The sequence below is a fragment of the Aquarana catesbeiana genome, linkage group LG02 (assembly GCF_042186555.1).
Source record: "Aquarana catesbeiana isolate 2022-GZ linkage group LG02, ASM4218655v1, whole genome shotgun sequence".
NCBI classification, from domain to species: domain Eukaryota; kingdom Metazoa; phylum Chordata; class Amphibia; order Anura; family Ranidae; genus Aquarana; species Aquarana catesbeiana.
In genome coordinates, this window is record NC_133325.1 from 319,803,824 (window position 1) to 319,817,918 (window position 14,095).

The window sequence follows — 14,095 nt, forward strand, 5'->3', positions numbered from 1 at the left end:
TCAATCTGTTTTTAATTCTACTTAATCCTAATTAGCTCTAAGCTAGCTTTTCTATTGTTTCTGTTAATTAATTTTTGGTCACTTTGTGTCATTTGTTTGTTTTTGTAGCACTGCATTGCAAAAATACACCTAATTTTTCTGAAAAAATACACCCTTCTCCTTCTGGGGCAAATGTTAAACCCATTATCCCTTTTCAAACCCATAAACAAACTTCCCTAAACTGGTGCTCATTTTACCCTCTTCTCGTTTCAAGGCTTCAACCCAGTTATGGGTGTTTCTATGGTTAGAGATGCTTGCAGCAGAGAAGACATAATCACGAATCAATGTAGGTAAGAGATAATGGTGCAAGCTAATTTCTATATGAGAATAGAGAGTTACAGCATGGACTCTGTAGTCAGATCATATATTTATAACAGAACAAAATTACCCCTTCAAAAACTGGTTTGAAAATTCTTGTACATTTGAGTCTTATTGGAAATAAGGAAACAATAAGTGTACCGCTCTGTTCCTTGTTATAAGACTGTTATGCTTCCTCAAACTCTCTCTCATGCTGTGTCGCCGGCGGATCAGGATTTCCTTGGCTTGTTTTTCACTGGTTCCACTTGCAAGATTGTGCCTGTTATAGGAAAGTGTCTAGAAAAAATAATTACATTGCAAACTTTAGAGACTTTGAATGTTCAAATCAATAAAAGGATATCTAACATTTACATTAACATTTCACCTACTAAGGCAAAGTTTGACAGGTTAGTGGTTTGGCTCTTAATGTACAATTTTGCCTAAGAATAAAATTATCTGTTAAATGCAATAATGACAATATATTATTAATGTTATATTCGGTGGACTAGACATGAAAAGAAAAAAGTAATGTTATATTCAGTGGACTAGACATAAAAAGAAAAAAGTAAAGCGCACCTACATAAAGCAAATCTTACCCGTTGGCGTATCTGATAGAGGTTCCTTGATAAGACATCTCGCATTTCATTAACGTCAGTTGGTGAAAGAGCTTTTACTTTATTCTTTTCATATGTTCTGGTTTAAAGAATCAAAAATAAGGTTAATAAATGCCATTCTTGGATTAAATAGCAAATGCATGGACTAACTGGATTACTTATTTGAAAAGACTGTAAAAAACAAAAATAAAAATACCAATACCAATTAACATGAAATACTACTATTAAAGCAGGGTTCCACCCAAATTTTGAACAATATCTGTATGTATTCTCTTCCTTGCCTAGATGCTGACATGCCGTTTAAAAAAATTTAAATCGCCGTAATTACCTTTTATTTTTCTATTCTTCTTTGCACTTCCTGGTTCTCCTCCCATGGGAGTAGGCGTGTTTCTAGCCTCTCCCAGACTCCTGGGAGCTAGTCCCAGGCTTCCCAGGATGCCACTGAGCATGTGCGGGAACGAGCGGTGAATGCTGGGAGCACAGCATTCACCACATCCAGGAAATAAATGCTTGTGGGCTTCAAATGCCCACAATGAAGATGGAAACTGCCTGCAGTGAATAATATAAGTTATTCTTTCCGACGAAATCTGACACAGGCGGACATATTACACACAATATGTGAGTATGTAATGCTGAGAAGGAAAGTTTGTGAATTAACTCAAAAAAAAAAAAAACGATAGATAGGTGGACCCCCGCTTTAAAGTAGTCTAAAAATTGTGCATGAGAGAATTCCGATCACCCATATGCATTTGTTATAGATGTCTGTAACATGTGTGATATTTTGGATTACATTTATCATGTCCTTATCCTCAGCCCAAACCCAAATCCTGCAACCCAATCTGTACATCACTGCCTTCCCCCAGCACAATCACCCAATGCACACTAGGAGTGGATGGGGGGAAAACAGGAATATTGTTAGAATAGCATTTTTGCTAGTACATAATTGGTTGAAGTAAACAAAGGTTCAGATAATTTACCAAGCTCTTTTAACAGCCTCAACTCCTTTAGTAAATAATGGCTAAGGGTTTGAGACATTACAAGCTAGTGGCTTTAAAAATAAAAATTTTTTGCTACACCAGCTATTTACGCATATTTGACTTATTCACTCCTCCTAAGGGTCATGCAATACCTTGAAAATATAACTAAACTTATGCTTTATGGATCTATGTGACTCTGTCAGTAACAGCACCATACAGTGGGGAAAATAATTATTTGATCCCCTGCAGATTTTGTACATTTGCCCACTTACAAAGAAATAAAGGGCCTATAATTGTTATCATAGGTGTATTTTAAATGATAGAGACAGAATATCAACCAAAAATCCAGAAAAAAACGCGATACAAATGTTTTAAATTGAGTTGTAGTTCAGTGAGGAAATTAAGTATTTGATCCGCTATCAACCAACAGACTGATCCACAGACTGGCTACAGTATGTGCTCATGTGGTGCACAGATTAGTCCTGTCAATTTAAGATTGTGCTCTTAACGATAACTCCTTATGTGTATAAAAGACACCTGTCCACAGAATATCTTCCTTCTCACCATCATGGGCAAGACCAAAGAGCTATCAAAGCATGTCAGGGACAAGATTGTAGACCTGCACAACGCTAGAATGAGCTACAAGACCATCAGCAAGATTATTCACATGTTGCGGTACCCCCGCATGGGCTGCAGAATGTAGTAGTTCCACCTGTCACCCTGCCCAGCTGGCATTCACTTCCAGTCACTCTCCAGACAATGAACAGTCCATCAGCTTTGTTTTTTTGTATTTTATTAAGGGATTAAACTTGGATGTGGTTAAGGAATTTATGGGATGCCCAGAAAAGATTCTTGCATGGCTTGGACAATTTACTCTCCTCCTGCACAACACTTGGTGCAGACTATCTCTCCTTTTTCCTCCAGCACAATTCTTCGGGCACAGCTAGCACATGGTTAGGGCTGACACTGGTCTCAGCCAGGCCTTAGCAAAAGTACCTTATCACAGGCAGGGGCCACGGGCCTCTATGGTGTAGCAAAGAAAGTTCTAGTGCCAGCTGCCCTTTTTGGTGGACTACTGATCCCAGTCAGCCCCTTGCAGACCCTGACAGCCCCCCTGGCTGCAGCAGCCCGACTTCACTGCCAGTAACATCACAGTCTCTCCTGCTGGCTCTGTATCCATCTCAGACTGCCTCCCAGTCCGCTCCAACATGCCTCTCCCAGCTCTCCCGACTGTGCCTGTCACTCACCGACACCTGGTGGATCCCTCCTTGAGACTTGCCCAGCAGTATTCCCCTCTGTCCTCCCCTGTTCCTGTTCAGGACAACCCTTGGGGTGTGTGGGGTTCCTTCACAGCTCCGAACCCCTGGCCCAAGGTCACCCCCCCAGTCTGAGGGGCTCCCTCCAAGGCCCCAACAGCCTAACACTCCATCTCCAGTTCTTCCACCGAAAAACAACTCTTCCCCAGCTGGGCTGACCCTGGGTATTTAAGGAGGTCTACCCCCTGCCAGTCCTAGTTGGGGATTGGTCAGGGCTCCTTAACACACCCCAGACAGCTCCACCTCTATTCCCCTCCTCCGCTTCCAGAATCTTCTGAGAGCCAGAGGGAGGTAACCAAGAAATGACACTGCCTGTGAGTCACCAGCCTATTCTGGACCACTCCCAGCCCCACAGATCAAAACAAACAGGCCTAGATTTAAGCTAGCATAGAATAAGGTGCAGCGCATAAAGAAATACATTAAAATATCATATCTAAAACAGTCCAATAAAAGTCCAACAGGAAGAAGAGGAGGAGGACTACAGGTCCCAGCAAGCACCAAAAAGGATTCCACGTGGCAAAGCACAATTCAAGGAAAAAAATGGTGACAGACCCTCCACCTTCAGAGCAATTCCTTTGCTCACCTTAAAGACTGGACCACTGGACTAACAAATGGTCAAGTACACAGGTCCCTTCATAGGGTAAGTAATCCAGGCAGAGACATGAACTCCAGGAGATTCCCCCGGGATATACAAAGGTGAAGCAAAAACAAATCTAAGTGCTCACTGTGGATCAGTTATAAAGCAGCTTTATTTGTAAAACTGGTTACTCACAAATGACTGTGTAAAAAAGGCATATCCACAACAAACAGCTGGTGGTGTGTAGGATGCAGGTGACGTCATTGCGTAGCTCCTTCCCCATATGCCTTACATCCATAGAACTTCGTCAGCGGAGCAGAGATTTAAGCTAGGCCTGCATAAATTTTACTGCACTGGCCAAAAATCTAACTCTAGCACCTACCTAAGGTGGTGCTACAGACAAATGGAAGAAATACAAAATAACCATCAATCACCCTCGATCTGGAGCTCCAGGCAAGATTTCATCTCATGGGGTTAGGAAGATCATGAGAAAAATGAGGGATCAGCCCAGAACTACACAGGAGGAGTTTGTGAATGATCTCAAGGCAGTTGGGACCACAGTCACCAAACAAACCATTAGTAACACAATATGCCACCATGGATTGAAATCCTTTAGCACCCACAAGGTCCCCCTCCTCAAGAAGGCACATGTACAGGCCCATCTGAAGTTTGCCTATGAACAGCTAAATGATTCAGAGAAAGATTGGGAGAAAGTGCTGTGGTCACATGAGACCAAAATTGAGCTCTTTGGCATTAACTCGATTTGTCGTGTTTGGAGGAAGAAAAATGCTGATTAAGACCCTAAGAACACCATCCCTACAGTCTAGCATGGAGATGGAAACATTATATTTTGGGACTGTTTCTCTGCTAAAGATACAGGTCGACTTTGAGGGGCCAATGGACGGGGCCATGTATTGTAAAATCTTCGATGAGAACCTTCTTCCCTCAGCCAGAACACTGAAGAGGATCGTGGATGGGTCTTCCAGCATGACAATGACCCAAAACATACCACCAAGGCAACAAAGGAGTGGCTTAAGAAGAAACACATTAAGGTCATGGATGGGCCTAGGCAATCTCCAGGCCTTAATCCTATAGAAAATTTATGGAGGGACCAGTAATTTTGAGTTGCCAAGTAACAGCCAAGAAACCTTAAAGCAGAGTTTCAATCATTTTTGTGTTTATTAAAAGTCAGCAGCTACAAAAAAGTGCAGCTGCTGACTTTTAATAAACAGCGACCCACCTGACAGCTTGCGGCTTCACAGCCGGGTGCCCGCTGTGCATGCGCAATCGGCGCCACACTCTGTAACTGATCCTGACACATGACAGGTCCCAGAAGACTTCGGGAGGAAGGGAGGAAGGAGAAGTTCCACTTCTGATCGCCTAAGGTGACCGGAACGGAAGTGGGAGCAGGTACCTGTCAAAATTGGGTACCCGCTCCTCCTCTCCTCCCCAAAAGTTCCAATTCACAAACAGGAGCCAAGGAAGAGGCCCTAAAGTGGAACTTTCCCTTTTTGGGTGGATCTGTAAAGAAGAGTGGACCAAAATCCCTCCTGAGATGTGTGCAAACCTGGAAACCAACTAAAGAAACTAAGAAATGTCTTACCTCTGTGCTTCTTAACAAGGGTTCTCCACCAAGTACTAAGTCATGTTTTGCTTAGGGATCAAATACTTATTTACTCACTGAACTGCAACTCAATTTATAACATTTGTATCATGTGTTTTTTCTGGATTTTGGGTTGATATTCTGTCTCTATCATTTAAATTACAACTATGATAATAATGATAGACCCTTAGTTTCTTTGCAAGTGGGAAAACTTACAAAATCTGCAATTATTTTCTCCACTGTATATCAGCCTATGCGCACATACTCTTAAACTCTATAATTTTAATGATCAGTTTTATTCTAGGAGTTTGGTTTGTCTGCTTTTTTTCTTTGTCTTATTGGCACTGACAAAAATTTATATTATTGATATCTAAGAGATGAAGAGAGCTGGGTTTATTTTTATAGAGTAATAAACTCACATTAGCCTGCAGCTCCGTGCAGCACACCACAGACTCATCAAAAGTCCCTTCAGACCAATGTGAGTGCATTGTGGATCAATGAATAACCAACTGATATGATAAACAAGAGACACATTTTCACAAAGTCTAATTTGTGTAGTACTTACCCCAATGATGATAAAGATGGGTCTCTACTCAAGCCAGATTCCGCCATCTCAATGGCTTGCTTAATTTCCAGTTTTTTATATAAGGACACAATGCTTGATTTTGGCTCATTTTCTCGTATCAGTAGTCTACGCAGATATTTTTGATCAAACTGCTTAAACCTATATTTGGCAGAAATCTTATGTGAGTATTTTATCACAACACCTACATTCTAGATCAGATACAAACTGTAAAATTTAAACTCTATGCAAATGCTTTCTGATAAATAAAATTAAAGGGGTTGTAAAGGTAAACGTTTTTTCAGCTTAATGCATTCTATGCATTAAGCTGAAAAAAACTTCCGACAATACCGCCGCCCCCAGCCCCCCCGTTTTACTTACCTGACCCCTCGAAAGTCCCGTGCTCGCTCCCGACATCCTCTTCGCCGTTCAGCCTGTCTGCTGATTGGCTACAGTGGATGGATTGAAAGCAGCGCAGCCATTGGCTCGCGCTGCTGTCAATCACATCCAATGACGTGGCGTGCCGGGGGGCGGGGCCGAGTGATACAGTGAGCGGCTACAGCCGCCGGCTGTATCATGGGAGCGCGCCCGCAAGAACTAACCACCATGCGAGGGAGCTCGCATTAAGGTGGTGAATCCTTGCGGGGAGGAGCTGAAACAGCCGCCGAGGGACCCCAGAAGACCAGGTTCGGGGCCACTCTGTGCAAAACGAGCTGCACAGTGAAGGTAAGTATAACATGTTTGCTATTTAAAAAAAAAAAAAAAATACCTTTACAACCCCTTTAACTTGCAATTTAAAATGTTTTTCAAGTCTAAGCTACAGCTTTGTCCCTGCAGAATGGACTCCCTCCAGGTGGTAACGTGGAAGAGCTCTGTCCAACATGTCCCTAAGTTGGGACTGGATCTTGCACTTTCAGATTTTCCAGCTCTGCATAGTGCTGTAACAATGCATAGAGTATATTTATGATTTAAAGGCACTGCTACATTAGTAAACTGGACTTCTATACAGTCAATATAACAGTACGATGACAGTCCCACTCCACCGTTGTTTACCAACATTACTAATGACATCTCTATATAATTTTAAAGTGAACCTGAAATTAAACAAAAATAATCTAAAAAGGCAAGCTTGCAAAAAAGATTGAATACTTAAAGTGTTACTAAACCCATAACAGTAAAATCAGTCTGTATATGCAGTAAAGCATGCTTGTTTTACTCACTGTGGAACCTAAGGAGTTAATCTTTTGCATTGTGTAAAAAGCTGTTCGATCCTGTCTTCTCTGATCCTCCCCTTCTTTCACTGTCCCTAATCTGGCCCTAGGAGGGATTCTGCACATGCTCAGTTTGGTGTGTATTGCTATTTTTTTTTTTTTTTTTTTTGGGGAGGGTGCATGTGATCAGCACAGGGCCAATCAGCACTGTCTAGACAAAGGGTCAGGGCTCATAGGATAGCCAGAGGAGAATGAAAACTCCCCCTACAAGCTTTAACCAGTGCTCGGCTGGACACTGATAGAAGTCACAAGACTGCTATATACTGCTGATGAGAAAAGGTATTTAGCATTTTATATTTTCTAAAATAATTGCATTTCCATGTCCTGTGTTCTGTGGGAAACCAGATATTGTGAATGCAGGGTCCTGGGTTTAGTAACATTCTAACTTTCCACATGCCTCGCACCACTGAACATTACTTTGATGCTGAGAAATGGTCCCCTGAAGTCCGCTTTTGAGGGAGGCAATCTCCTGGATACCCTGCAGCTCTCACTGGATACTCAACAGTTCCTCCCACTGACCTTTATGCATTAAAGGGTACAGTAGTAATGTAAATGCTAGAAGGGATCATGTGGTGGACCTCGACACTACAGGAAGTGTCAATTTCCCTAAAGACTTCATATAAGATTTTTCAAGCTCAATGCAGTGTAAAAGGCATATATTTGGCCTATTCTTTTACACATATGCCTTTTTAGGGATCTTTTTAGATAATGGCAGGGTGACTTTAAGGGAAACAATGTCAGAATCATGGCCAGGGCACATTGTAAGATATTATTTGTGAAAAGGAAACTTGTAATGAGAGAAATACATGGGCTGCTATTTCTGACCCTCCAGAACAATTACAGGCAGTCCCCAAGTTACGAACATCCGACTTGCGAACGACTCCTACTTACAAACGGGAGGCGGCACATCGGAAAACATCGGAAAACGACGTCTACGCATGCGCGGCTACTTGACAGAACAGCGGAAAACAGCGGAAAACAACGTCTCTGCCGTTCTGCGCATGTGCTTCTGACGTACGAACATATTTGACTTAAGAACAAAGCGGCAGTCCCTAACCCGTTCGTAATTCGGGGACTGCCTGTATACAGATCTGGAGTTCTCACTTCTCTGGCTGCACTGCTGCCAACATTTTTTTTTCAGTACAGGTCTTCTTCAATTGAATATGTCGCCTTACGCATTATTTAAAATATATTTATGACAGAGGCTACAAAAGAAAAAGTAAGAGCAATGTACAGTATGCCTCTGTATTTTAAATGCAGGCATGCTTGCTGTATTAACTATAAAGCCCTACAACTGCAAGCACCACCCTGGTGCTTTGGGTGTTGTAACATAATCCTAACATAATTACTAACATAATAATAATAATAATAATAATAATAATAATAATAATAATAATAATAATCATCAGGGCTTTTTTTCAGGGGGAACTTGGTGGAACTCAGTTCCACCACCTCTGGCTCAGACCCTTTGGTGCCTGCTCACCACAATCACTTGTAAACACAGAAGTCTGGTACTCTGACAGCTCTGCACTCTGTGTGTAACACCCTTGAACTCTGCACTCTGTATGTAATGCAATCCTGATATTTAATGCCCCTTTGGATTTGGAGGGTGTGTGTGGGGGGAGGAATTTTGGGGGGTTGTGGTTGAGTTCCAGCACCTATTGTTTGCGAAAAAAAGCCCTGATAATAATAATAATAATCATTACTGACATAATTACTTCAATGCTGGCAAAAGCACTTCAAGGTAAAAGTATGTTCAATCATAACATTTATTAGATGTAATGCTGCAGATCATTTTTTTAATATTTTAACCTACTTGTCTTTGCAGTAGTTGTGTCCCCAGTGACCACAAACATCCTCGAGGCCTGCCTTTATGTGATCCAAAAACTGGGGATGAAATAACACTTGATTATTGACATGTACATATAGTCCAGAATTCTAAATAATCAAATTAACATCACTAATTAGAAGTTAAATGCCATTCTGGAGCTATCCCTTGACATTACTCACTGTTCTATTTAGCCAATTCACATTCAGTACATATCCCCACATCTTAAATATTACAGTGGGTATAGAAAATAATCACTCCCGTTAAAATAATCAAATTTTGTTGCTTTGCAGCCTGAAATGTAATAAGGGAAAGATATAACACCAACATGTCATAAAGAAAATAAAAAAAATAAATAAAAAACTCAAGAACAGAATCACTGACTTGGAAAAATTATCACTTTGTGTCAGTATTTTGTTGGACCACCTTTTGCTTTATTTACAGCCTTGAGTGTTGGGATATGTCAGCCTTGAGTGTTGGGATATGTCTCTACTAACTTTGCACATCTAGACTTTGTAATATTTGCCCACTCTTCTGTAGAACTGCTCAAGTTCAGTAAAATTTGATGGTGATCATTTGTGGACTGCAGTCAAGTCATTTTACAGATTTTCAATTGGGTTTGAGTCTGGGCTCTGACTAGGCCATAAAAGGACATTCAATTTTTTCTCCTTTGACCATTTTTTGCTGTATGCATTGGGTCATTTTTGCTGTATGCATTGGGTCATTGTCATGTTGGAAGGTAAATATTCTTCCCATTGATAACTTTCTGGCAGAGGTCAGCAGATTTTTCTCAAGAATTTGACAGTATTTTGTCCCATCCATTTTTCCTTCTATCCTGACAAGTGGTCCAGTCCCTGCTGCAGAGAAACACCCCATAACAGGATATTATCCCCTCCATACTTTACTGTAGGAATGGTGTTATTTGGATGGTGAGCTGTATTTGATTTCCACCAGACATATCATTTGGTGTGAAGGCCAAATAATTTAATTTTAGTCTCATCTGACCATAACACCATTTTCCATGTGGCCTCAGAATCTTCAAGGTGCATTTTGGCAAAGTTGAGTCGTGCCTGCATGTGGTCTTTCTTGACGAGTGGCTTTTTTCTTACAATCCTCCCACACAAGGCACATTTGTGCAGAATTTATGATATTGTTGTTATATGAGATGCTGCAGGCCTTTTTTTTTTCATCAATACATTTTTATTGTTTTATAATAGAACCAGGAGAAAACAATGTATACATTGTACGTCATATTACAAGGATGTCGTAAACAATTTAATACTTATATATATTAAAAAGAAAAAGAATTGCGCTAGGTGCATATAAGCTGTGAATAAATGTGAATGAAAGAGGGTCCTGCTGCTGTGCACTATAACCCCGATATGAGGGCACAAAAAACAAAATGCAATATAGAAAGTGCAGCGCTGGACAGGTGAATAAATGGTGAAATTAATAAACCAATTATTATAAATGGTGAAAAAGCTCTCAGAATCAAAATGGTGACAAAATCACAATCATACGTGATAATTATATAGAGTGCTTCATAATACATGAACACACAAACTATAGATAAGTGAGAAAAATTGAAGACTTATAAAAAACATAAATGTCCATAACAGTGTATTTGATGCAAAATGTTCTATGCAGATTTCAGGGATAAATCTTCACTGTTCAGTGTTAGCCCACCACCGAATAAATAAACTGAAGGCTTACCAGAAAGCCTGTGACCGCCCTTATTCAGGGGGGTCAAAACAAGCGTAGCAGACGTGGGTGAACCACCACAGGGGTACTCCAAAGGACACCGTTAGGCCGATGCATCAGGACTCCTTGCCGGATAGCCGACCAACCGACAGCGGCTGTGGATGTTTTCCAAAATCCTATCTTGGGGTATCCTCTCATGGGGCAAACTCAATAGCTCCTCTGCTGTTAACTGGGAAAAAAATGCAGCGCTAAGAAGTATTAGGAAGTTAAGGTGTAGTGAAACAATTAAGTAAGAGATGCTGTACTGAACAGTAAAGCATATGTGCAAAAACCATAAGTGAAATGAAATGAACAAACACAGTATAAAGTGTCCACATATGGTAAATGGATGATTCCAAACTCAAATTAATAAGAGGAACTGGTATGGACCAAAAAATGATGTGAAACTAGAAAATAAAGTCAATGGTGCACGGTGTGGATCTGTGACTGTGAGTCAACAACGGGGTACAGAACTTCCGTAGCTGTAAACCAACATCTCGATATGGGGCATCAGAATGAAAACATCAGGAAGTAAGATAAGATGGGTACTCTTACCAGATGACGTGGACTCTACTGTCATATGACATGGAGTCAATGGTGCATGGAGCCAAACCTAGGCTGGAAAACAATATCCGGAACGGTGGAACCTCTGTCTCACTTCTCGACTTCTCTGGTGGGGTGAAGAAACATCAGGAAGGGCCGCCAACTGGATATCAGCCAAAAGACCTCAAGGATGTGTTCCAAGGAGAAGCCAGGGACAGATTTGATCCAGACCCCGTGATGGAAGTAGGGCTACTGGAAGGCAATTGAAATAAAATCTAAGCAGCGTAAGGAAGGGGCGATCTCCCATTCCTTACGCTGCTTAGATTTTATTTCAATTGTGATCACTTTTATCCATTTTTTGTATGGTATTTTTAGAAATAAAAATCCCTGGTTTACCTGCACTATGCAGAAGCTTTTTATTTTTTATTTGCATATTACCCCGATGCAAGAAACTGCCTTCCAGTAGCCCTACTTCCATCACGGGGTCTGGCTCAAATCTGTCCCTGGCTTCTCCTTGGAACACATCCTTGAGGTCTTTTGGCTGATATCCAGTTGGCGGCCCTTCCTGATGTTTCTTCACCCCACCAGAGAAGTCGAGAAGTGAGACAGAGGTTCCACCGTTCCGGATATCGTTTTCCAGCCTAGGTTTGGCTCCATGCACCATTGACTCCATGTCATATGACAGTGGAGTCCACGTCATCTGGTAAGAGTACCCATCTTATCTTACTTCCTGATGTTTTCATTCTCATGCCCCATATCGAGATGTTGGTTTACAGCTACAGAAGTTCTGTACCCCGTTGTTGACTCACAGTCACAGATCCACACCGTGCACCATTGACTTTATTTTCTAGTTTCACATCATTTTTTGGTCCATACCAGTTCCTCTTATTAATTTGAGTTTGGAATCATCCATTTACCATATGTGGACACTTTATACTGTGTTTGTTCATTTCATTTCACTTATGGTTTTTGCACATATGCTTTACTGTTCAGTACAGCATCTCTTACTTAATTGTTTCACTACACCTTAACTTCCTAATACTTCTTAGCGCTGCATTTTTTCCCAGTTACCAGTTATTGTTTGTCACAATGTATGCAGCTGCTGGCTCACATATATTTTATTTTTGCTATTAGAGCGCAGTGTTTTCATATTCTCTAGCTCCTCTGCTGTTACTTCCAGCAATAAGTATTGCTTCCAGCAATAAGTACGCTCCATTGAGTGACATTGGTGAAACCAGTAAGGGACCAGCACTGCTGGAGATGAGGGACTCTCCTAGCTGCCAGGGGAAGAACTCCTCCAGTGAGAGTGGGGGGGCAGCAAAGGGAAAGGAAAGACAGATTCTGGTGGTAGGGGACTCAATTCTTAGAAGGACAGAGAGGGCAATCTGTAACCAAGACATGAAGTGCCGAACAGTATGTTGTCTACCGGGCGCTCGGGTTCGGCACATCACGGATCTTGCGGACAGATTACTGGGAGGGGCTGGGGAAGACCCGGCTGTCATGGTGCACGTTGGCACCAATGACAAAGTCAGAGGCAGATGGAGTGTCCTAAAGAACGATTTTAGGGACTTAGGTGCTAAATTGAGGAAAAGGACCTCCAAGGTAGCATTCTCAGGAATACTACCGGTACATCGAGCCACACCAGAAAGGCAGAGGGAGATTAGGGAAGTAAACAAGTGGCTGAAGAGCTGGTGCAGTAAGGAGGGGTTTGGGTTCCTGGAGGACTGGGCCGACTTCTCAGTCGGTAACCGGTACTATAGAAGGGACGGACTGCACCTAAATGAGGAGGGTGCAGATCTGCTGGGAATGAAGATGGCCAAAAAGTTAGAGGGGTTTTTAAACTAGGCGATGGGGGGGAGGGTCCAGAGACAGTGATAGCCAGCGCGGAAGATATTACAGAGGGTAGTATTGGGGGCATTAGTGGTAGGTTAACCAAAGCACAAAAACACAAGGTGAGTATAGTAGCAAGTCCTAGTTGCAATCTTGAAACACCCAATACGAGGAAAATATGCGACCGGTCTAAACTATGTGGCATGTTCACCAATGCCAGGAGCATGGCAGACAAGATGGGTGAACTAGAGATACTGTTGTACAAGGAGGATTTGGATTTTGTGGGAATTTCAGAGACCTGGTTCAACAGCTCTCATGATTGGCTGGCAAACATTCAAGGGTATACCCTATACCGCAAGGATAGAGAGGGTAAAAAAGGGGGAGGGGTATGCCTATATATCAAGAATAATGTACAAGCGAATGTGAGAGATGACATCACTGAGGGAGCTAGAGAGGAGGTGGAATCCTTATGGGTAGAGCTCCAAAGGGATGAAGCTAAGGGGAAAATAATACTGGGAGTATGCTATAGGCCCCCTAACCTGGGGGAGGAAGTGGAGACGGATCTCCTATCACAAATTGGATTAGCAGCAAGGATGGGAAGTGTTATCATAATGGGGGATTTTAATTATCCAGACATAGACTGGGCAGAGGGAACCGCGCATTCATTTAAGGCTCGCCAGTTCCTTAATGTCTTGCAGGACAATTTTATGGGTCAGATGGTAGACGCACCAACTAGAAATAAAACATTACTGGATCTACTGATTACCAACAATACAGACCTGATCACAGATGTGGAAATACGGGGCAATTTAGGTAACAGCGATCACAGGTCAATTAGTTTCAGTATAAATCACACAAATAGGAAACATGAAGGGAACACAAAGACAATGAATTTCAA

The 14,095-nt window shown here is 41.8% G+C and overlaps 1 protein-coding gene across 1 annotated transcript in view; it reads right to left on the reverse strand.

The window, feature by feature from the left end:
* SLC9A2 (solute carrier family 9 member A2) overlaps positions 1 to 14,095 on the reverse strand; it is a 135,250-nt gene that overhangs the window by 12,669 nt on the left and 108,486 nt on the right. The window contains exons 7-10 of the mRNA XM_073614757.1: positions 9,073 to 9,143; positions 5,989 to 6,147; positions 933 to 1,029; positions 499 to 633 (exon numbers count right to left, since the gene is read on the reverse strand). Coding sequence (XP_073470858.1) covers positions 499 to 633; positions 933 to 1,029; positions 5,989 to 6,147; positions 9,073 to 9,143 — 462 coding nt within the window. The remainder of the gene's footprint in view (positions 1 to 498; positions 634 to 932; positions 1,030 to 5,988; positions 6,148 to 9,072; positions 9,144 to 14,095) is intronic.